This window comes from Coffea eugenioides, chromosome 6 (assembly GCF_003713205.1).
Source record: "Coffea eugenioides isolate CCC68of chromosome 6, Ceug_1.0, whole genome shotgun sequence".
Lineage (NCBI taxonomy): Eukaryota > Viridiplantae > Streptophyta > Magnoliopsida > Gentianales > Rubiaceae > Coffea > Coffea eugenioides.
In genome coordinates, this window is record NC_040040.1 from 8,435,186 (window position 1) to 8,456,867 (window position 21,682).

Sequence of the window (21,682 nt, forward strand, 5' to 3'; positions counted from 1 at the left end):
ATAAGATGTTTTTAGAGTTGTTTTTGCTTATGTATTATTGTAACATTGTATTTGAAAAATTAGTTTTTGAAAAATAGACCAATCTAAACAGATTTCTTATAATTTTTTTTAAAAAAAAAAAAATAGGATAAGTTTCTTATAATTCTCTAAGTTGTATAATTTATTTTTTATATTAATAAATTTAAATTATACCATATAACATGAATTCAAATTTCAAATTCATTCAAATCATGCACACGTTACGTGGCGTACATTCATAGCTGTTAGTATAAAAAAAAATTACTATACCATTAGCGTATAAAACTAAAGAGTGAATTCTTTTAAATATCGATACCATTTCTGCTTTAAGGTTCCGTCTAAATCCAGGATGGGTTGAGCTAAAAGAGAAACCAAAAGAATTTGTTGTGATTCCTCAATTCGAAACAAAGGGATTGAGGTAACTAAGGAGTGTGAAACTGGACTTTGTAGCTACATTCGAAATTGGATACTATGGTACAAACGAAAATTCAATTGTGACTGGCTCTCACAACCATCTTTAAAGATTCTACACAGCCAAAACAGCGATTGAAGATTACCATCGCTTCTGATGTTGCCACTACGTACTTCCATGGTAGCAAGTGAAGAATGTTGAAACTTATTCCAATGTGAATTCCTCAAGCCATATGAGCACCTCATTCCTCTTTTTTTAACAACAAAACAGGAGATACACAAGATATTATTTAGTAGTTATTAAAAAAAAAAAAAAAAAGCTCAAAAATTGCAACCAACAATTTTCATGAATAAATAAACATTCAAAACACGTCAAAAATATGCAAGAAAAGACTTCCATTCCCTAGTCCTTACCATGATAAAGCTCCACGTTCGACCTGGATCATTGTAACGTGCAAGCAAGCAACCGGGTTTTGGTTTTAAACCATTCCTCATAACAGCAGACCGGAGAGCTTTCTCCTTCTCTCGAACAATATTCTCAATAGGTTCTCCACTAAACTTTGTTACTGCTGCTATGCCTCCATCAACCTGCCTCAATGTGATTGCTTCCTCATTCGGAGCTGGTAAACTGTTCAAACAAATTCTTTTTATATGACCATTATTAACATTATATACAGTATTTGATAGAAAACTGAATGAATGATTTTATGGAGTTCTCTAATTAACTCCTAAGAGACCCCCAATTTTGACACTAGCTGTCTCCCTTGCTAAGTAAGTTTCAGCTTCAAAGGTTGTGTAACCTGATGCAATTTGGTGAACTTCACCTGCTCAAATCTTTTTCTGATGGCAGAACTATCTGGATAGACACTTTGGATGTTTCAGCATCAACTGCCTGAGTAAACACAGGAGTAGTCATGGGTATCTTTTCCTCTGCTGCGTTCTTCCCAAAAATATACCTGTGAGAAAAAGATCAAGGAGCTGACGGTAGGAACGAAAGCAATTACCAATCAAATGATAAACAATGAATTCAAACACCAAACCTCACCCGGCAACGGCATTAAAACCACTTGAACCAGTCAACTTGTCACCATCTGTTTCGACGACCATAAAAGGTTTGTACTTTCTCACCTGTATTTAACGATGGAAAGTTAGTTATTACCCGGAGAGCTTGACATTTATATCAGCAAGATGGAATTCCTTAACTTCAACAATGGGTCGGTTAGCAACAAGGGAAATTTGATTTTTCACGTAAGTTTTGTTTCAGATCTGAAGAATTAAAGCAATGCCAGATTTAACGGGTGCAAGTTAAGAATGCTGCTGCATTCAGGGAAAAAACCACAGACCTCATACGTAGCAGTTCTTTTTAGTATCTGATATTTAGGCGTTTCTAACTCTGGAGTCTTGTAAATCTGCAACTGTTAAAATTGCAACTATATCAGTTACGGTTGCTTAAAATTGGCAATGGAAACTTGACAAATAACAAAATTGCAAATGGAAAAATGCACTAGCGAATTAAGTAGCAGATACCTGCTTCAACACATCCATGAGGCCTTCAATAGAAAAAAAGTCGTTGTTCTTTATAGAATCCCAGTAGTCCTATTAATTACGATGACAAACGATAAATAAAGACTACAGAACTTGTTGGGGGATTCACAACTCTGACTTTCTGTGTCAAAGGCAAAGAGCAACATCTTACAACATGGCTACAGAACTTGTTGGTTTTTGGATTGATTCCCATGACAGAAGTTCCTGTGAAGACTAATTCAGGTCTCCAGGGCAGAAGCATGAAAGTCATTACCATAGTCCATCTTGTGGTGATCTCATAAGGCCCTGTCTATACCAACTAATTCAGGTCTCCAGGGCAGAAGCATGAAAGTCATTACCATAGTCCATCTTGTGGTGATCTCATAAGGCCCTGTCTATACCAACTCAATCAGTCAAACCAGCAACATCAATATGGAAATCTGACAGATTATATTTCCAGCTTTCCAGTTGTAAAAACACCAGTTACGCATGGCAAAATGTGAAGGAGACGTGCAAGCCGACCAAAATAGTTTCACTCGTCTATTTAACAAATATACAGGTCACGAATGACACCCCAATGAAAGATACTATAATACCACCATCCTCTGGACAACCAAAAAATTCGCTACTCCATATGCAAAATTTCGAATGATCTTACCATTCTCACCAAAGAAACCGACTGCCCCAAAAAGCACATATTAAAATTTGTAAGTAAAATAAACATTCCATTGCTGCTTTTTTCTTGCTTTTGTTTTTGTTTTTGTTTTTTTTATTCTTTTCTTCCTTCCCTTCATTCGTACTTGTTCATATAGCAGAATACTAGCCTACCATAAAGACAGGGAACAAATATGGTACACTAGGGATCATTAAACAACATCTGGGGTTGCCTCTCAGCAGAATTGAATGTCACAAAATATATCATACCTGTTTGACCCAGTGTAACTGAAACTGGGGGCGGAACAGCAACTTTAACGTAGCAATGTTAAACAGATATCCACTGAGAGTATCATGTTTAGTAATGGGATCTCTGAAATCGACACGCTCGTCATACGCAGTCCTGTCGATCCCTTGGTCATCGAAGAGGTGAGGAAGGTCCTCGTACAAGAAGCCAACCAACCTTTCGACGTCATTTACACTAGTTGGTTCTTTTGGCGGGCTCTGTTCAACAATGCTCATCCTAACTGCCCATCCCAATTTTGGCTTCCCTTTAGTTAGTGAAGTTCTTATTTTACTTGGGTTGTTTTTGGGAGGAATGAAGAGGAGTGCCGTGGAGGGTTTGGCGGCGGTGGTGGGGTGGTGGCGGTGGAAAGTGGGCGTGCGCCGGCAAATTTGGTCGCGGCCTAACTGTGCAGTGGCCATGTGGATTGCTGTGCAGATTGTGAGGCATCGAAAGACTGGGTGATTGGTGGCCACTGGCCAGGCCGGTGTTTACAAAAGTCCTGGCCATACAAAAGGATTGGTTGGTATTTTTCGTTGAAGCTCGAAGCAGCACCGTTTATTCGAGGATTGCAAAATTTAGGAAAATGGATAATTGACAAAAATGTCTGATTAGAATTCTCCATGGGCTGAAGGCCCAATAACGATACTTGGACACAACAAATCGGGACCATTGCAGAGAGTCCAACTGAATTCCGGGAGTCGAGGAGGAGGAGGAGGAGGAGGAGGAGGGCGCTAAGCCTTTTACTCCTCTTGGTTTTCATTTTTGGAGGAAAGCTTTAGCGTTTTCTGCTGTAGTCAGGTTCAGCCTATGGCTTGGGCATGCTTTTGACCTACTGTAGCTTAGGATTTTTAGATGGTAATATGCTGCATGCGGACATGGGTCCAATCGGTTGTCTGAAAAATCGTTGGGACTGATTTTGTACAAAATGTATAAAAAGTAACTTTGTATGTGTACGGCGTAATTCACTTTCCAACAACGTATAACAGTAAAATAAAATTTTATAAATTTTATATATGATATAAAAAATGATATATAAGATACAATTTGGATTTTATATTTTTTTGGACAAAATCTTAGTCATAAACTTTCAGAAAGGGTTGTTCCTGCCCCTCCTCCGCTACGTGCTACAGTCAGGGGAATGAAGTCACCATTGGACATGTGTCATGGTGACTTGTTCGGCCATTTGCCGAACAAGGGAAGAGGGTAGTATTAAGTTTGGTCCCAAACGTTCAGGATAAGTTTGAGGTGTGAATTCTAGAACTCCGCCCAGGGTAAACTGGTAAACTCGTAATCATCTTATGGAATAGTTATCGTGAAACAAAGGGATAAGCCTATTCTCCCTATCGCCTATTGGGTAAGGCCCTATAAATAAATAAGGAATCATATCATGAAAGATATGCACATGACACTTAAATAATTTTTATTCCTACCCAAAGGTGCTCTCGGCTCCTTTCCAGCTCTTTATCAGCAGTTTTTCCCTGCCTTGTCAAAGAGAAAGGCATTAGAGTTTTTAATGTAAATCACGAATGAGTAATGACATTAATGAAAAGAACGGAGGTTTAAATCCACCACTTAGCTAAATTAATCTGCTGCATGTTCTCTAATTTTTTATTAAAAGGTTCGCTTGAATGGAAGAAACTTGACTCATCAAGTGGCTTCAATCATATGAATTTTCGCAGATGAAGGATCTTTGCCTAAACAATTATTTCTTGCAATCAGCCTCACTTCTTGCGTGCTAAATTATCTGTCTGAGACAGACGCAAAGAAATGGTGGATACTATTCATCTTATTCTTGCGTGCGGCAGTGTTTGGTGCTTCATTGCAGCTAACAAGAAATTGGAGAAAAGGTAAAGGATAACTCTGGAGGAATCTCTCGAGCAAAAGCCCCAAATTTAAATGGCCGGCGTTGTAAAGATTCAGGAGAGCAAGAGGCAAAAACACCATTACGATTTACGATGAAAAAAGGACCAAGACCACATGATTGTAATTTCAAAAAAGGTGATGCCAACATGGCATATTTTTCCATGCGAAATACACGCTTCTAAACATTTAATGCACACCCGTGCACGGGTCCGACACTCACTAAGGTTTTGTTTGAGTGAAGGCAAAAGGGATAGCACAGAAAATTTCTACAAGTTCATTATTGGAATTTCTTGTTTTGAATTATGAAGAGATTATGATCAGGTAATTAGCTCTTGCTGAGCTGATATTTCATGTACTCCAATTTGGTATCATTGCTTGAACAACAACAGAGTAAACGAAAAGTGAGTAGCTGGTAAATAGTCTTGCCCTTCAAATAAGTATTTGGTTTAGTTGGGTGTTAGCTCATCACCCCCCCCCCCCCCAAAAAAAAATTTTTCAATCTTGCAAAATTTATATCTCGAGAATTCTTTTCTTCAATCTAGTTTCTTGTATATCTTTTTCTATTCAGAAAAAATACATACACAACGATGTTTTACTTTCCTTTTGTCGTAACAAATCTGCATTTTCTAAACTTTTTTTCCTAATGCTACAATAAAATTTCAGCTAATCATATAACTCAAATAACCATTCACTAAATGCTGCTTTCTTTGTACTTTCTTTCTATTCCCCCCCTCCCCAACTCAAAAAAAAAAACTCTGTTGTTTTGCTTTAGCTCTTTTCCTGAAGAACATCGCACATAATTTTTCTGCTACTTAAACATGCTTGCAATTTTTCTTTTAGTTGAGAAATTGAAGGAGAATAAAAAGAACAGAGACAATAGGATCCAGCCTTTTATCACGTGGGAGTTAAATGGAGGGAACTCTCCGTCACACAAACCTTATATTCATTGAAGGTTGAACCAAAAGAAAAAAATAGTAATGAAACATTAATCCAATTTTTTCTTTTTTGGGGAAGTTCTCTTTTTCTATAGTAACTACCAAACTAGGCCTTAATCTTCGTAGTGTACAACCTCGTACAGTAGAATGCTAGGGCAGGTATATAAGTTCACAGTCTCTACCCTCAGCTCTGTGTTCTAAGCTCCCAAAATAAATCCACTTAGCTGCAAGCCAGCAACCATCCATCTGCTTCAAATCCTACAATAAGCTAATATGTCCACCATTTCGATGGTCATGGTAATCTTACTGTCCATGGTAATTAATGATGACCTCGAATATTATCACATTTATCATCCTCCATCGTCAATGTTTATAGAAGACAAGGAACAAGGGTACTGCCGTTCTCCAGCTGCACCTGCTGATGGAGACGGAGATGACGACGACGATGACGGTGATGGAGGATACGATTATGCTCCAGCTGCTTGAAGTTTTCATCGGGGCTTTACCAATACCCTAGTTTTTATACCATCAGCCAAACCCTAGTTCTTGAATACTAAATCCCATATTTTATTTAAACCCTAAAATTTTAAGACCGCTAATAGAGTGTATCTGTCCCCTTGTACAAGGTTATCCAAGAATGTCTTTCACTTAGTTGAAATAAGGACAATATGTATGTAGTGCTTTCTAAGGAAGAAATCCTGCAGTTGATCGTTATATGCAGCCCTAATTTCTTGGCTTTGCATCTATTAAATCAGTACGCTACGAAAGTTTGAGGTACTAGTGAATGAGTCGTTTCTTGCTAGTCACTTTTTATACCCTAAGGATTATAAATTCCAATGGTTTGTGAATCCATACATGTTCATGCTTTGTCTTTCTTTTTTCTTTTTTCTTTTTTGGGGTCCTGGTAGGCCATGTTCATGTTCATGTTATCAAAAAGGCCTCCAAAATATTAATTAGGAATTATAGTTCCATTGCAATTTCTATGGTCAAAATTATGTAATTACTGTGGCTTATACGTACATAAACAATCCTGGAATGGCCTCCATATCTCAATAATTGTCTCATTTAGAGGGTGAATGAGCATTTGCGACAAAAGGTTAATCGTTTTTGGTAAAGGAAATGGAGTAGGGTTTGGAACTTTTCCAGTTCTGACTGAGCATTTTGTCACGCAAAAGCACGATATAATGCATAATGGAGCTCCATCATCTCAATATTTCTTGCACCAAGATGAAAAGGGCTAATCAAGCCATTGAAGTTTCGTACTCATAATTTGAATTATCTATATCTTTTTCATACATTTGATTACTTTTAGGTTGGATATATATCTAATTACTAATTGTTACAGGAAGTATAAGTTTTAGATGGTTCCGTTTCTCATGGATTTATATATCCAAACAGTGTTCAGTTTGGAGAAAATCTATCTCAAATTGTCTCTTCGAGACTCCAACAGATTGGTTTGGGGGATCTAGTGGCATCTTATTCACTTGAGCGCCGCCCTATATATCCAAAAATGGTCCCATGCTTATTAGTTACAAGATTAATCTCATATACATTCTCAATATATGCACTACCACCATTAGCTATATGTTACATGTGTAAAATTTGAATTTAAAATCAAAATTTGCTCATATGTCATCCATCCAATTGTGATAGTGTATATATTGACAATGTATATAAAATTTACTCTAAGTTAAAATCTACTTCCCATCGTTACTTTCAAGAAAATTGTTGGGTAAATTACATGTAATTCCTTTGTAGTTTCATCTGTTGTCACGTGATCCCTTTAAAGTTTCAAAAGATCCACTTCACTGCCCCATGATTTTATGTAAAATGAAAATTTGACGAAAAATAATTATGTACCGTCGGTAGTTAAAATATCAATAGTGTCTTTACTTAAATGCAAAATTAATAAATGGTTTAACCATCATGTATGCAAGTATAAGGAGATTACATGAATGAATGCAAAAATCATAAGAATTAAAGTGAATATTTATACAAATTATAAGGGAGTACATGGATATTAAGATTTTATTACATGTGCTTTAAAGCCCGTTTGGTGTCCATTTTCTAGTTTACATAAAACCACACGGGGATTATGTGGATATTTTAAACTTTATGGGGGTTATCTGGCATTTTGTAAAATTACAGAGGGGTAATAAGTATTTTACCCAAAATTGTTTGCCCTAGACGTCGTGCTTCAATTAAATTTTCTAACTTTCGCATTATCTTAAAAGTGATCCTCGAATGAACTAATATGGCAAAATTTTCCACTTAAGGTTGAATAGTTGCTGGAAGTGGAGGCTCCAGCCTGGAACAACTTTTTTATAGGTATGTCTAACAAGCGTTCTACTTAAAAAACCTTGCCATTAAAGGCTTGGTGAGGTGGGAGACAAGGGTTCAGACGCTTGGTGTAGTGCACATTAAGTTGTCTCCCACCAACTACCACATTAAGTGGCTTCTTAAAAAATTCAACAGGTGTGTAATGTACCCGTCTGGTCCGATGGTGATTCAATTTCCATCGACCCCCCTAAACCCAGTTGGGTCTGCCCCTTATATTAGGATAGTATAGGATACTATGGATAAGAAAAGTGACGATTGACAAAAAAAATGCATTCTACTTGCAAGAATAGGAATACGAATAATTTCGAATACCTTCTCCTGAAGTTTCTGACAATTTTACTGACCTCCTCTGAGATTTGAAAAATTACACCTATCTTCCTTGATTTGATAGTTTTATTAACAAAATTTTAAAATAATATTGGGTTGATCAAATTTTTAAATGAATATCCAAAAATGCTCTTGTGTAATGAGTTTTAATTTACTTTTCCATACAATAAGATTATCTAGTATAATTATAAGAAAATGTGCCAAATTTTTCATGTCTATACTTACTATTTAATAAATAACTATAATAATAATTTTATCACTATGGTAGAATATTTTTGATGGTATTTTATTATGAATTTAAATTTATAAGATAGAAAAGAAGATGTTGAAATAATTCATTTAGAGTTTAGAAATTTTTTGAGCAGTGGGATTATCATAATTTAGTGGTGATTTTGGGTCATTTCCTTTTGATTTATTGTTAATTTTAATACCAAAAAATAGAAAATAAATATCAGCAAAAACATTGGATTGCATATAAAGTTAATTTATCAAAAAAATCACTAGTTCGATATTTGATTACAATAGAAACTATAGGTAATAGTGGTAGTTCTATAGTTTTATTGGCAAAAAATTCAAAAAAAAAAAAGGAATAAGAAGGAAAAGAATAAAAAAATTTTAAAAGTCATTCTAAGTATAAACATACAAAATAAGGGAATTTCATTAAAATATTTAAGGATAGTATTGTCATTTTAAATAACAAGGGAGGTATATATAATTTTTAAAATCTCAAGAAGCTAAATGAAATTATTAAAAACCTCAAGGGAGGTTTTTGAAATTATCCCATAGGAATATGAATGTCGACATTTTTTGAAATTTGAATGCTCAAAATGTGGTCGTGACTCTTGAGTCCATTCCCCATGCTCCACGGTAGCAGCTCGACCACATGCCTGATTTCACATCATGATTGTGGTTCCGGAGTCTCTCCACTTCCAGCAACCAAAGTAGTCCCCGTCTCATTGAAAGTGCTACGCTCTCCATTTTAGAATGGTTCAAGATATTTATCATGTGAGAAAAGTCAAAACAAATTTTAATTTGTCTTTTCAATATAATTTTTATTTTTAATCGTATGCATATTATCATTCAAATTTAAAATTTGAATTTATAGGGGTAAAATTGAAAAAAGAAATACAAATATCACAATCAAATCACTATTTTTAAAAAGTTGAATTTCCGAAACATAACTAAATAATTGGAACGGAGGGAGTAGTAGGGTTGTAGCACATGAATGATGAAACTGTAGTGCGAAAATTTGGAGCAATGCAAAAATAACTCTCTTAGGGGGTATGTTGGTCGTTGAATTGTAGTAATCAAGGATATAAAGCTTCTTAGAATATTCGATCAATGGATGTTTGGCTTTGTGCACATGCGATGCATACGTAAACAGCAGTACCGTAATCAAATCAGGTCCGTTAAAATGTGCTCTTTATCTTCATTAGGCCTATATTTATAAATATTAGCGGGGAATAGCACATACTATGTGTGTGCACATTAAGCAAATATTTTTAAAGCAAGGAAAAAAAAAAGGGCATAATTTTTTTTTGGAGATTATTGAAAATTTTTTGGTGATTAAAACGTGAGTATATTATGTTGAATTTTGAAAGGATACACTTCAAATAAAAAAAAATAATGATATAATTTTTTAACATCAAACTCGTGAGCCATCCATTATATATGGAGTGATATATAGAATTCAGCCTCAAACATAATAAGTGTACAGCGTTGATGTCGTTTCAAGGACCGACCGACCAGATTGTGTGATGTGGCAGTTTTAATTGTTTACTTCCTTTTTTTTTAAAAAAAAATTAAAGTCATGCATTTGTGGCCCAACGGCATGGTGGACGTCACCGGTCTTGTCTTCCCGTACTCGATTTTGTCCGATGAATCGATATTTTAACCATAAAATTGTACTTACGTCTCCTGGTAACTATTTTACCCCAAAAAGAATGGAGTATTACGGTATATGGAAACAAGACAGCAGTGATGCATGATAGATACTATAAGAAACAGTTTCCTGGATTATGATCAGCTGATCATATGATTTGTCTGTCAAAATTAAGTAGACCGAAAAAATTCTTCCCGTGTCCGCACCGGAGAGTAGTTCCTGCGTACCAAACCCCCTTTATTTTACTCCGGAGCCACACTGAACATAAAGATGAACATTGAATGTTAGGAGGAAAGATTGTAAGTAAACCTTTAAGACCTCGACATTTATTTGATAAAAAAAAAAAAAAAAAGCAAGTAGTAGAAGGACGGTTAACATTTTGTTGAGTGATGAATAAATTTGATGGTACGGAAGAAGTAATTCAAGAGATATGTCTCGAGTTTCAACACTTTCACTTATATTAAAAAAAGTTTTTTTTAAAAAAAAACTGATATTACTGACGTGTCATATGAGATCTCCGACGTGGTTAAGGGACCAGTGGCACACACGTAATCGGCGTCGGGATGTTGTCATAATCCCCGTGCCAGCCCTGCGCTGCACCACGCCTCCCCTGCTTCCGATCCACTTCTATAGTTTTATATACTCCCCTGCTACCCAGTCTTCCTTTACACCAAGTCCAGTCTAATCAACAAAAAAAAAAAAAAAAGAAAAACTTCTCCAATACGTAGTCCTCGTACTTCACTTACCAGAAGTATATTTAAATTTTCCTTTTCCATTTTTTGTCTCCTCGGTGAAGTTTGAGTTGATCCGACTACCCGACAAGAGAAAAAAAATAAATGTCGATTGCTTTTAGGAACATCATTATTGAGTCGTCATGGTACGAGAAGAAGATGAGGAGGCAGCACGCAGATGGAGATGACGATGATGATAATGGCGGCTATGATTATGCCCCAGCCGCATGCGTTGAAGGCGATGGCGACGACGATGACGGAGATTATGACTATGCTCCGGCTGCATCCCTGGAGGAGGAGGGTGATGACGACGATGACGATGACGACGACGGTTATCATTGTGCTCCAGCTGCATGAACTTCATTTACTTCACCCAAAATTTCATACTTGCACCTGGGAATCTTTTCGCATGTTCTTTTTTTTTTTTTTTTTTTTTTATCAAATCGAACCTTCCAAGTTACAACTCAATTAGTATTGATTAATTGTAGTATTCCTCGTTTCTGATATTTTAGTCTCAGAACCCTAATAGCGAAATCTATTAACTTCCTTTTGCCGGATTTTTATATTTTCTGGTTCTGCTGCTCTTTTTGGTTTGTTTAATTGTACTGCTAACGTTACGTGGGTTGCAGTGCTGTTTACGTATTTTTGGACTTTGACCGACCAGAGTTTTTTAGGCTTCCAGTCAGTCAGAGTGATAATTTAAATAAAGTCACAATATTACATAATTTATTTGTGACAGTATAATACTACCATCAGCATGAAGAAATTTTGCAACTGACGTGTTTTAAATTTCTTTTCAAACGACAAAGCACAACTGAATGGGCTCTCTTTGGGGTCGCGGGACTTATAAAAGAGAAAGAGGGGAGGAGGAGGAGGAGGAGGAGGAGGAGAGAACAGAAAAAAACAAGGGAAGGAGGGTGTCAGTTGGCAGTGATGGGTTGAGGTAAGGGAGGAGGAGGAAGAAAAAAAAGGAAAGAAAGGAAAAAATTTTGTGTGTTTTTGTAGCATGTATTTTAAAACTCTTGGGGATATTTTAGAGGGTTATTATAGTTAAAGTTGCTACAAAATTTATCTATTAAAAATCGGCCAAAAAACCCGTCTCCCAAACAGAGCCGTAATTTCACCTCCTCTCCCATAGAGACAAATATTAATTGCAAAGAGAACAGTTTTCCTTAACTAAAATGAATACGCAAGAAAATAATGATATCATATTGGTTAAGAAAGTCATAACAATTTTGCCCAAATTAAATGGATGACGCAGCTAGATACCTTGCTGATAAGTGACGGGGGCAGATTTAACCTATGGATAATTGGAAGTCAGTCTTCCATTGTGTCGTGTCATAGCGATATCCAATAATGATCCAACAGGACCGGTACTACAACTCAAAACAGGTAATATCTGGTAATACTCATTCAATGACTTGGCAGAGTACTTGCAGGCCCGTGCTTTTGCTGATTGGTGAGTTGTAATCTACATGTTTACATGCATGATTCACTTGAACATATCTCGTGTAAAACTGGATGTGGGTGATCAGCATAAAACCCCCCTGGCGAATGTCAGCCAGGTGTTGCTTCCGTTTCTTTGCTCTTTAATAAAGGAAAAACAAGCCATAATAAGATCCTTATCCTTTCTGAACATGTAGCTTGGCTACATTCTTCACGTAAAAATGGCATCATCTACGTTTAGCTGTCACCAGTCACCACCATGCACAAAAACTTTCAAACTCTTTTGACTGATTCTGGACTGACAATTCGCCTTTTTGCCCATCCATGATGGTGAACTATTTACTTGCCAGCCAATGTGCTTGCTGACTTGTCATATGAATATCCGATCTGGAGTGCAGTTTCCTGATCTGGCAAAGCTATTTGGTGCCACATACAACCCGAGTTGGGTATTCACATCCATCAGGTACCACTCCACAAATTTCCACGAGCTAGCCCTGTGCCAAATTCGGTATACCAGTGCTTATTAGAACTCGCTTATACAAGCTTTTATGGCATCCTCATCCATGCAATCCCACTTCCCGTTTCTTTCCCAGTCGCACTCTTCAACCCAGAAACCATCCATTTTTCCAACTACTTGCCCGAAGTACAAGAAGGCCATCCAAATGGATTTGATGAGAGCATACCAAAGAATCATGCTCCAGCAGAATGTCTGGAAGGAGATGAAGACAATGTTAGGCGGTTTAAAACTGTGCTCTGGCAGGATTCCTGGAAATTGATGATGTTGGTAATGATCAGGGGCCAGCTGCACGAATGCACCCAAAGTAGAAATATATATCAACAAATTCATATCACTTGGACAGTCAAGCAAACCAGCAAGAAGCCAGTGAAGGTTGTAATGATTAAAAAAGACTAAATGATTTCAAATAACACCAATGCTTTGTCAGTTGTGCTCGAATTCAGGCTCACATAACAGCTTAGGCCTTCAATCTGCTAATATTATTATATGGGGACTACTCTGAAGAAAACGCTAACTTCATTAAGCATGTATTTATGGTGCAATCCATTTTATTAGCTCGTAAGCAAAATTCTATTGCGGTTTTTCTTGTTTAAGTGGGCAGTTTAGTTCTTTCTGGTATAGGAAAGAAAATTGCTTGATTGGCAGCTAGTAATGACAGCAATCATATTGAATGGTCTCTGTTATGAGTAAGAACAGCAACTTAGCCATGGTGATAGTTCATGTCACTCTCCAAAGAAAAAATTACATACACGACTTTCTGATACGTTTGAGTTGTGTTTAGTAGTTGAGCCGGACGAATTACGAGAAGACAATTTCCTCAATGACAGCTTAGTAATTCATAGTAATAAGGCTTAAATATCTAGGCAGATTAACAATTGCATTCTTGATTTTCATTTTAAGGTAACTTCACAGTTCACATAAATCCGGCTGGCACAAAGGCTTACTTATATGTGAAAAGTTTCTTTTGTTTGGCCAATGATTCGAGAAATCTCTCCACACATCAGCAATCTTCTATCAAAGTCTAGATATATTAAGCACCATTGTTAACCTAATAGTAGGAACCTCAGAGATCCCTACTCTCTAACAACAATAATTTTCTGATTCACTTAAAACTTGCGACTCCAGTAACTATGTGTAGAGCTAGTATGGCTATTACTTACCTGATCTTGTGCTGCCCACTCCCTCTAGACCTGCATGATTTGTGATATGCTTGTGTTTGAAGACCCCCACTTTCGTTGATGCAATTCCCTTGAGTACCTTTCTTGTCAAAGAACAAAACAAGAAGCTGATACTGGCAAGGATTGTTGTCTTCATCTGATACTGGCTTTGCTTGTGTTAATTATTCCTCAGCCCTCATTAAACTGATTTAAGTAAAACCAATAGTTTGAGAACCTCTTATCAAAGATGTGAAGTTTACATTTTTTATGTTTCCAGCACTTAAATGTATGATCATTGTCATACTAAAGAACTTCAAAAGCTCTGAAGAAGTTCCAGAAGATCAAGGCTTAGAAATCTGAACTACTAGAGTGGTGAAATCACTGATTCCTGATCCATCACAAAAGCACATGCCTTCATTTTGTTGCCTTATTCGGCTTTTGTCTCTTCTATGTGCAATACTGGGCTAGCCATGCTAGACAAAGTGAACTTAGTCTATTTCATTCCAGTGCTGCAAATGGCCAGCAATCAACTCATGTATATTGCTATCAACTTCAATTGAACTGCATCCAGGGGACTTCTTAAATCCAAGGGTGCTCATTTCCCTTCTGACCTTTTTGACATCTTCCCACCTGTTGGCTGACGCATAAATGTTGGCCAGAAGAGAATGAGTACTAGAATCACTACATTGAATTTGTATCAAAATGTTAGCAATGCGTTCACCCATATCGACATCACCATAGGTTCTGCAAGCGCTGAGCAAAGCACCATAAAGGGGTACTACAATTTTGTTATCTTTATTGGGTATATTTGCTATCATGTCTTGAGCTTCCCCTAATAGTCCAGCGCGACCAAAAAGATCTATCAAGCACCCATAATGCTCTAACTTTGGTTCAATGTGATAGACATTTTTCATGGAATCAAAATGTTGGCGGCCTTCCTCTACTAGTCCACCATGACTGCAAGCACTTAAAACTCCAATGAAAGTGATATCATCAGGTTTAATTCCAGCTTGTTTCATTCCTGAGAACAGTTCCAGCGCCTTGCAGGACTCACCGTTCATGGCTAGAGCACAAATAAGAGCAGTCCAGGATGCCGTGTCTTTCTCCTTCAACGTGTTGAAAATTGCCAGGGATTTTTCAATAAATCCACACTTTGCATACATCTCTATCAAAGCAGTGCCGACAACAGCATCTATTGATATCCTGTTTTCCTCAATGCAAGCATGAAGCCATTCCCCTTGTTCCATGGCACCCAACTGAGCACATCCAGTAAGTAAAGTAACCAATGTGAATTTATCTGGTATTATCCTTTCCATTTGCATCTCCCTAAACAAGGCGAGTGCATCATCGACACGATTAAACTGTACATACCCATTGATCATAGCTGTCCAAAGAACAAGATCGCGAACTGGACTTCTATCAAACAATTCTCTGGCATCATCGAGCTTACCATTACTGATATAACCTGAAACCATACTTGTCCAACATATGACATTCCTGTTTGGTATGGTATCAAAAATTTGCCTAGCTATATTCAAGCATCCACACTTGGAATACATATCCAACAAGGCATTTCCAATTATAACAGTCAATTCAAGTTCATTGCTCACATAGTCATGTATTTCTCGCCCAAGTTCCAAATTTCTCAGTGCAGTACAAGCAGATAAAGTACTCACAACCGTAGCCTCATCAGGTTTAAGATTTGCTTCTTGCCTCATCCTCGTATATACCCCAATGGCATCCTCGAATTTATGGCACCTAACAAACCCAGATATTAAGACATTCCACGAGACCAAGTCTCTCTGACGCATTTCGTCAAACACCTTTCTCAAACTGTCCACAGAACCTTCCACGCCATAACAATCCATGATTGAGTTACAAACATAGCAATCAAATCCATCCCCACTTTTCAACACAAAGCCATGAATCTTTTCACCTTCTCTTACAGATTTCAACTCTCCAATGGCCTTAAAAACAAAGGGATAAGTGTAATTATCAGGCCACAAACCGTGCTTTCTTAGCTGATCAAACAAACAAAGGGCTTTTCTGAAATTTCCAGCTTTCGTGTGTGCTTTGATCATCACATTGTAGATAAATAGACTCGGGGTTTCAACGTGGTCAAAGATTCTTTGTGCATAGCCGAGGTTTCCTAGAAAAGGGTCAGCAGTGAAGGCCACAAGCTTGTGGATAATGTCTAAGTTTTGGTGGAGGCCTAATATCAAGACTTGCGCTTGGATTTGCATCAGGTGGGTCATGGATTTGCAAGTCTTGAGGAGGTATACGGATGATTTCTTGGTGAGGATTGTTGTTCGTGAAGAGGGGGCAGTTGACAAGTGCGAAACAAATTGGCGGGAAATAGGTTTCATGGGCGACGGACGGCCGTCTCGCTCCCCCGGTATTTGTATTTGCTATTTGCCTCAAACTTCCTTATTGCTTTCATCAGCGAGGAATAAAGGCCTTTTGCGTCTTCAAGGCCACGTCAAATTTGGCCTCAAATTTAATTGATTAAGAAAATCTTGGTTGAAGTTTGAGCGCCTTCATTTTTTCAAAACAATAGAAGAATGGTACACATTTTTGCTTGCATTTCTTTCTTTTTCTGATAACTATTTTAAGAGACTTGGCTGGGAAATGTTTGAGTATTTGTCAGTGACAATTGACAGTCGAGATTTTTTTGCAACATGGTGGGAGTGTTTTAAGAGATTTGGTTCTGTTTCTATGGAGTGTTTTTCAAAAACTAATTTTTTAAATACAATAAAAAATTTTAAAAAGTACTCTAAAAGGTAATCTAAAAATTAGTTTAAATTTTTTTAAAATTTTAAAAAATATCTCAAAATATATTCTAGAAACTCTTCTACTCTTAAATATCCCAAAATATTTTCTGAAAATATCCCAAAATATAATCTAAAAACTCTGCTACAACAAAATTTTTAAAAAACACCCCTATTCAATCTAAATAGTATCATTCACACGTTTAAATTATATTTATTCAACAAACTCATAGAAGTACTAATGAAACCTCATAAATTAATAATCTTTGAACCTTACAAAATCTATTAATTAATTGATAAATTAATAATTTATCGAGTGTATTTATAATTCAAATAAGCGCTCATTTAATTAAATAGAGTACTGTTTTATTTTATAAAAATATGAATTTTTTATTAATAAAAGGAGGCCAAAAGTGTAAGGAATATAAACCAATCCATAACAACTTAATTTGGAAGTATATAATTTAATTATGTTAATGTCTTCAATGTACATATGCAACTAATATCATTTTTCTATCATCGAAAGGTCAAAAAGAAATATAAATACTAAATGATAGATGTCCACTAACATTTTATGAAAGGAAATGTTATTTGCACTTCCATTTTTATTAATCACACTTCTACTATCATTTTATTCATATAGATTTTATTTAGGGATAATTTCAGAAACCTTCCCTGAGATTTTTATTATTTCATTTGCCTCCTTCCATGTTCTGAAAATTACACTAACCTTCCTTGAAATTTATTATTTTGTAACATTTAGGTTCAACTAATAATAAAAAATGATATTAGAAGAAAGAAGATAATATGATTTCATCATTGCCCCTCATCTACTAAATTATTTAATTATTTTAATATCAATCTAAAAATTAAAGAAAATACTATAATTTGTTGTTTATCATTATAAATTAAATCGTATATGGCATCAGAAATAGTATATCATTCTATATATTTCATTTGATGTAAGATTCAAATTGCTCTTTTCAGTTACAAACTTGTTATCAAACATGATCAACAATAAATAATCAAAAAAATCTGTAACAAAAATATTAAAAAGAGCGAATTTTAATATTATAAAAATCTTAGTGACTAATTTTAATATGTTGACAAGAATATTTATGATGTTAAAGTTTGTTCTCTATAATATTTTGGTTGCAAATTTTTTGATTATTTGTTATTGACCATGTTTGACAGTGGGTATGTAATTGAAAAGATTAATTTAGATCTTACATTAGGTGAAAATATAAAACGATACATTATTTTTTGATATTATATGTAATTTGATCCCTAATGATAAACATCAAATTTTAGTGTTTTTCATTAATGTGTGGGTTGGTATTAAATTAATTAAAGTAGATGAGAGGTTTGATGGAATCATATCATCTTTTCTCTTCTAATATCATTTTTTAATTATTGATTGGATTTAAATATTATCAAATAATTAATCTTAACTGGGGTTAGTATAATTTTGAAAATCTGGAATGAGGCCAATGACATAGTTGAAAACCTCATGAGAGGTTTCTGAAATTATTCCTTTTATTTATTAGATTATATGATAAAACAAATAGTGAGAATATAAATAATAAAAAATAGAGTGCAAATAACATTTTTTTATCAAATGCACATAATGAATTAGATCAACAATATTATGTGTATAGATGATAGAGAATTTTTTTTTTTATATAATAAACAAATATCAAGTTTTTTTACACATTTCATTGTTAAACTATGGTTGTGTACATAAATCAATCACGACTCATCGAATATGCAAAGTATTAAATGAGAAATAGGAAAGAAAACGATAGATTAAATGAGAAATTGGATCATCATCAACTGAGTTGCCAAATTTACTTTTCAAAAACTATTCATGTGATGGGTTTATGACCTTTTATTGTCAAAATTTGACTGGAAAGATGACGATTGGTTAGTGTAATTTATTTTTTGCTGCAACAATAATATTTTTATAACTTAATTTATCATATTCTACAGGGAGAGAGAATCTAAAGAAGGGAGAGAAAGTCTAAAGAAGCTGTATAAGGGGTTAGAGTCTAAAGAGGGACAATGATAACATTTTTATAATATAATTTATCATATTTTACAAGGAGAGAGAGTCTAAAGAGAGGAGTGAGAGTTTTAAAGAGGCTGTGTAAGGAGTTAAAACCTAAAAACGGACAACGACATATTTTTATAACTTAATCTATCATATCAACATGCAGAGAGATCCTAAAGAGAGAAAGGAAAGTCTAAAAAGGTTGTATAATTTAATCTATCATATTTTACACGGAAAGAGAGTCTAAAAAGGGTAATGGGAGACTAAAAAGATTATGCAAGGAATTAGAGTCTAAAGAGAAAATGAAGAATCTAAAAATCCTGTGTAGGGTGTTAGAGTCTAAAGAAGGGAGGAATAGCCTAAAGAGGTATGGTTAGAGCCTAAAGAGAGGAGAGAGAGCCCAAAAGGGGAGTTGTGTTAAAGTCTAAAGGAGGAGTTTAAAGACACTGTACAAAAGATTATAGGCTAAAGAGGGGGTCAAGAGCATAAAGAGATTGTGTAATGGATTAGAGGCTTTAGAGCCTAAAGAGGGGAGGGAGAAATTAAAGAAACTGTGTAAAAACCTAAAAAGAAAGCCTAAAAGCAGGTATATTTTTTTTCAAAGCAGGTGGGTTCGAACCTAACCTGCTGCGCAAAGAGAAATGGCCATTGAGCTTATGCAAACGTGGAAAACGACAACGTTCTTAACTCTAACCCCAGCCCTTTTTGTCAAATTGCAAGAAACTTGAGTATTGACTTCACAAACCTTAGTCTACAGTACACCTCAAAAGCCATGGCCTCGGTACTCTAACCCCAGCCCTGCCCAATCTTGATTGCTCCCTCTCTCTCTCCTCTGTCCATTCATTGAAGTTACTCCGTACTTTTCTCTGAATCTCTCTCAGATCATTCACGTGATAAAAGGTTTTGCATTTAAACCCTCCTCCTGGGATTTTACCTCCATCCTTAAATTAATCAACGACAATTATCTGTGTCGGCAGTGCAAATTGGATTCTCATTAGGGCTCTCTCTGTCTCTTTTATGTTTTTTTCACCCACCCAACCACTTTATCTTCATATGCTCTGTTTTGCTTATTGCTATTCGCCAGATCATATGATTTGATCTTTTAGTTCAGACCCAAAGTTTACTTTAATTCCATTTAAATTTGTTCCTTTTTAAAACTTTTCTCGGTCTTGAATCCATTTTCTTTCTGCACATTAGTTGAAATTAATAATTGTTTTTAGTGAAACTGAAATCCCACCGGTATTTAGCGGTTATTTTTCTGTTCTCTTTCCCCTCGAAATTCATCTCAGATAGGGAGAACTAACTAATAATTGTGATTTTTTTTTGGGCATCTTGTTTATCCAAGTTTCTTAGATCGAAAAAAATTTGAGTCAATATGTTCCCGCTCCCAAATGTACGCCTTGAAGCTTATATTTAGCTCAATTTCCAGTATTTTCAAGATCAAATCTTTGCATCAAGGTCCCTGATCTTGGTGATACTTGCCAATCTTGCTTGATCTTTGTAGAGAAGGAAGGGGAAGCGAAAATTCTGAAAACCCTTCTTGATTTGAAGAAAATGGCTTCGATTCGATTTGATTCATCCAAGCAAGCTTATGCTACTAGCAGTCTTGTGGTGGGCTATGCATTATGCTCTAGTTTACTTGCTGTCATAAACAAGTTTGCCATAACTAAATTCAACTACCCGGGTCTCCTCACTGCATTGCAGTACTTAACTTCAGCTCTGGGCGTTTGGGTCTTAGGGAAATTGGGATTCTTGCACCATGATCCATTCACATGGGACATTGCCAAGAAATTCTTGCCTGCAGCTACTGTTTTCTACCTGGCAATCTTCACAAATACCAATCTTTTGCGACACGCCAATGTGGATACTTTCATAGTCTTTAGATCTTGCACACCCCTTTTGGTGGCTATTGCCGATACTGCATTTAGGAGGCAACCATGTCCATCAAAGTTGACCTTTTTATCGTTGGTGATTATTCTGGGTGCCGCCATTGGGTATGTTGTTACTGATTATGGTTTTACGATAACTGCTTATTCGTGGGCATTTGCATATATGGTGACTATTACGACTGAGATGGTTTATATTAAACACATGGTGACTAATCTTGGATTGAATACGTGGGGTTTTGTGTTGTACAACAATTTGTTGTCCTTGATGATGGCTCCTCTATTTTGGATCATTACTGGAGAGTATGTTGAAGTATTCACGGCTTTGGGAGTGAACAGGGGAAATCTCTTTGAGCCTGTTGCGTTTCTGGCTGTATCGTTGTCTTGTGTGTTTGGAATGCTTATTAGTTTCTTTGGCTTTGCAGCCAGGAAGGCAATATCTGCTACCGCATTTACTGTGACTGGTGTGGTGAATAAGTTTCTGACTGTGGCTATTAATGTGTTGATCTGGGATAAGCATGCTAGCCCATTTGGTTTGGTCTGCTTGCTACTGACTATTGCTGGTGGTGTCCTTTATCAGCAATCTGTTACCGGAGTTAGCAATGCCCCAGTTCAAAGGGAATCTGGAGCCTCTATGTATTCGGAACGTAAACAAAGTGAAGATGATCGTAGTGCAGATGATGTAGAAAAGGGTATCCAGTAAATTTTCTGGTGTATAAGGTATTTTGCAGCATTGTATGTTGCTGAAAGTGGAATTTAGTATGGACTTTGATGCATATTCTTTTGACTTGAATATTCTCATGTACTGAATGGTATTATCATTTTTGAGAATCATTCTAATTTTTCTTGTTAATTTGGTTTAACAATGATCAATTATATTATCACTA

At 35.9% G+C, this 21,682-nt stretch overlaps 3 protein-coding genes across 3 annotated transcripts; 1 reads left to right on the forward strand and 2 right to left on the reverse strand.

The window, feature by feature from the left end:
• Positions 1 to 298: 298 nt before the first annotated feature.
• LOC113774729 lies at positions 299 to 3,379 on the reverse strand. The gene is made up of 8 exons (XM_027319340.1): positions 2,878 to 3,379; positions 2,126 to 2,263; positions 1,957 to 2,025; positions 1,773 to 1,844; positions 1,475 to 1,557; positions 1,254 to 1,385; positions 844 to 1,057; positions 299 to 679 (listed from the first exon to the last, which is right to left on the reverse strand). Exons 1-8 carry the CDS (start codon positions 3,310 to 3,312, stop codon positions 635 to 637), a joined length of 1,188 nt encoding a protein of 395 aa, XP_027175141.1. The 5' UTR covers positions 3,313 to 3,379; the 3' UTR covers positions 299 to 634.
• An 8,803-nt stretch (positions 3,380 to 12,182) lies between these two features.
• On the reverse strand, positions 12,183 to 16,457 carry LOC113773485 (pentatricopeptide repeat-containing protein At1g31430). The gene is made up of 2 exons (XM_027318131.1): positions 14,095 to 16,457; positions 12,183 to 13,219 (listed from the first exon to the last, which is right to left on the reverse strand). Exon 1 carries the CDS (start codon positions 16,455 to 16,457, stop codon positions 14,580 to 14,582), a length of 1,878 nt encoding a protein of 625 aa, XP_027173932.1. The 3' UTR covers positions 12,183 to 13,219; positions 14,095 to 14,579.
• A 3,253-nt stretch (positions 16,458 to 19,710) lies between these two features.
• On the forward strand, positions 19,711 to 21,682 carry LOC113774669 (GDP-fucose transporter 1). Its single transcript, XM_027319267.1, has one exon. The coding sequence runs from the start codon at positions 20,464 to 20,466 to the stop codon at positions 21,496 to 21,498; it is 1,035 nt and encodes a 344-aa protein (XP_027175068.1). The 5' UTR covers positions 19,711 to 20,463; the 3' UTR covers positions 21,499 to 21,682.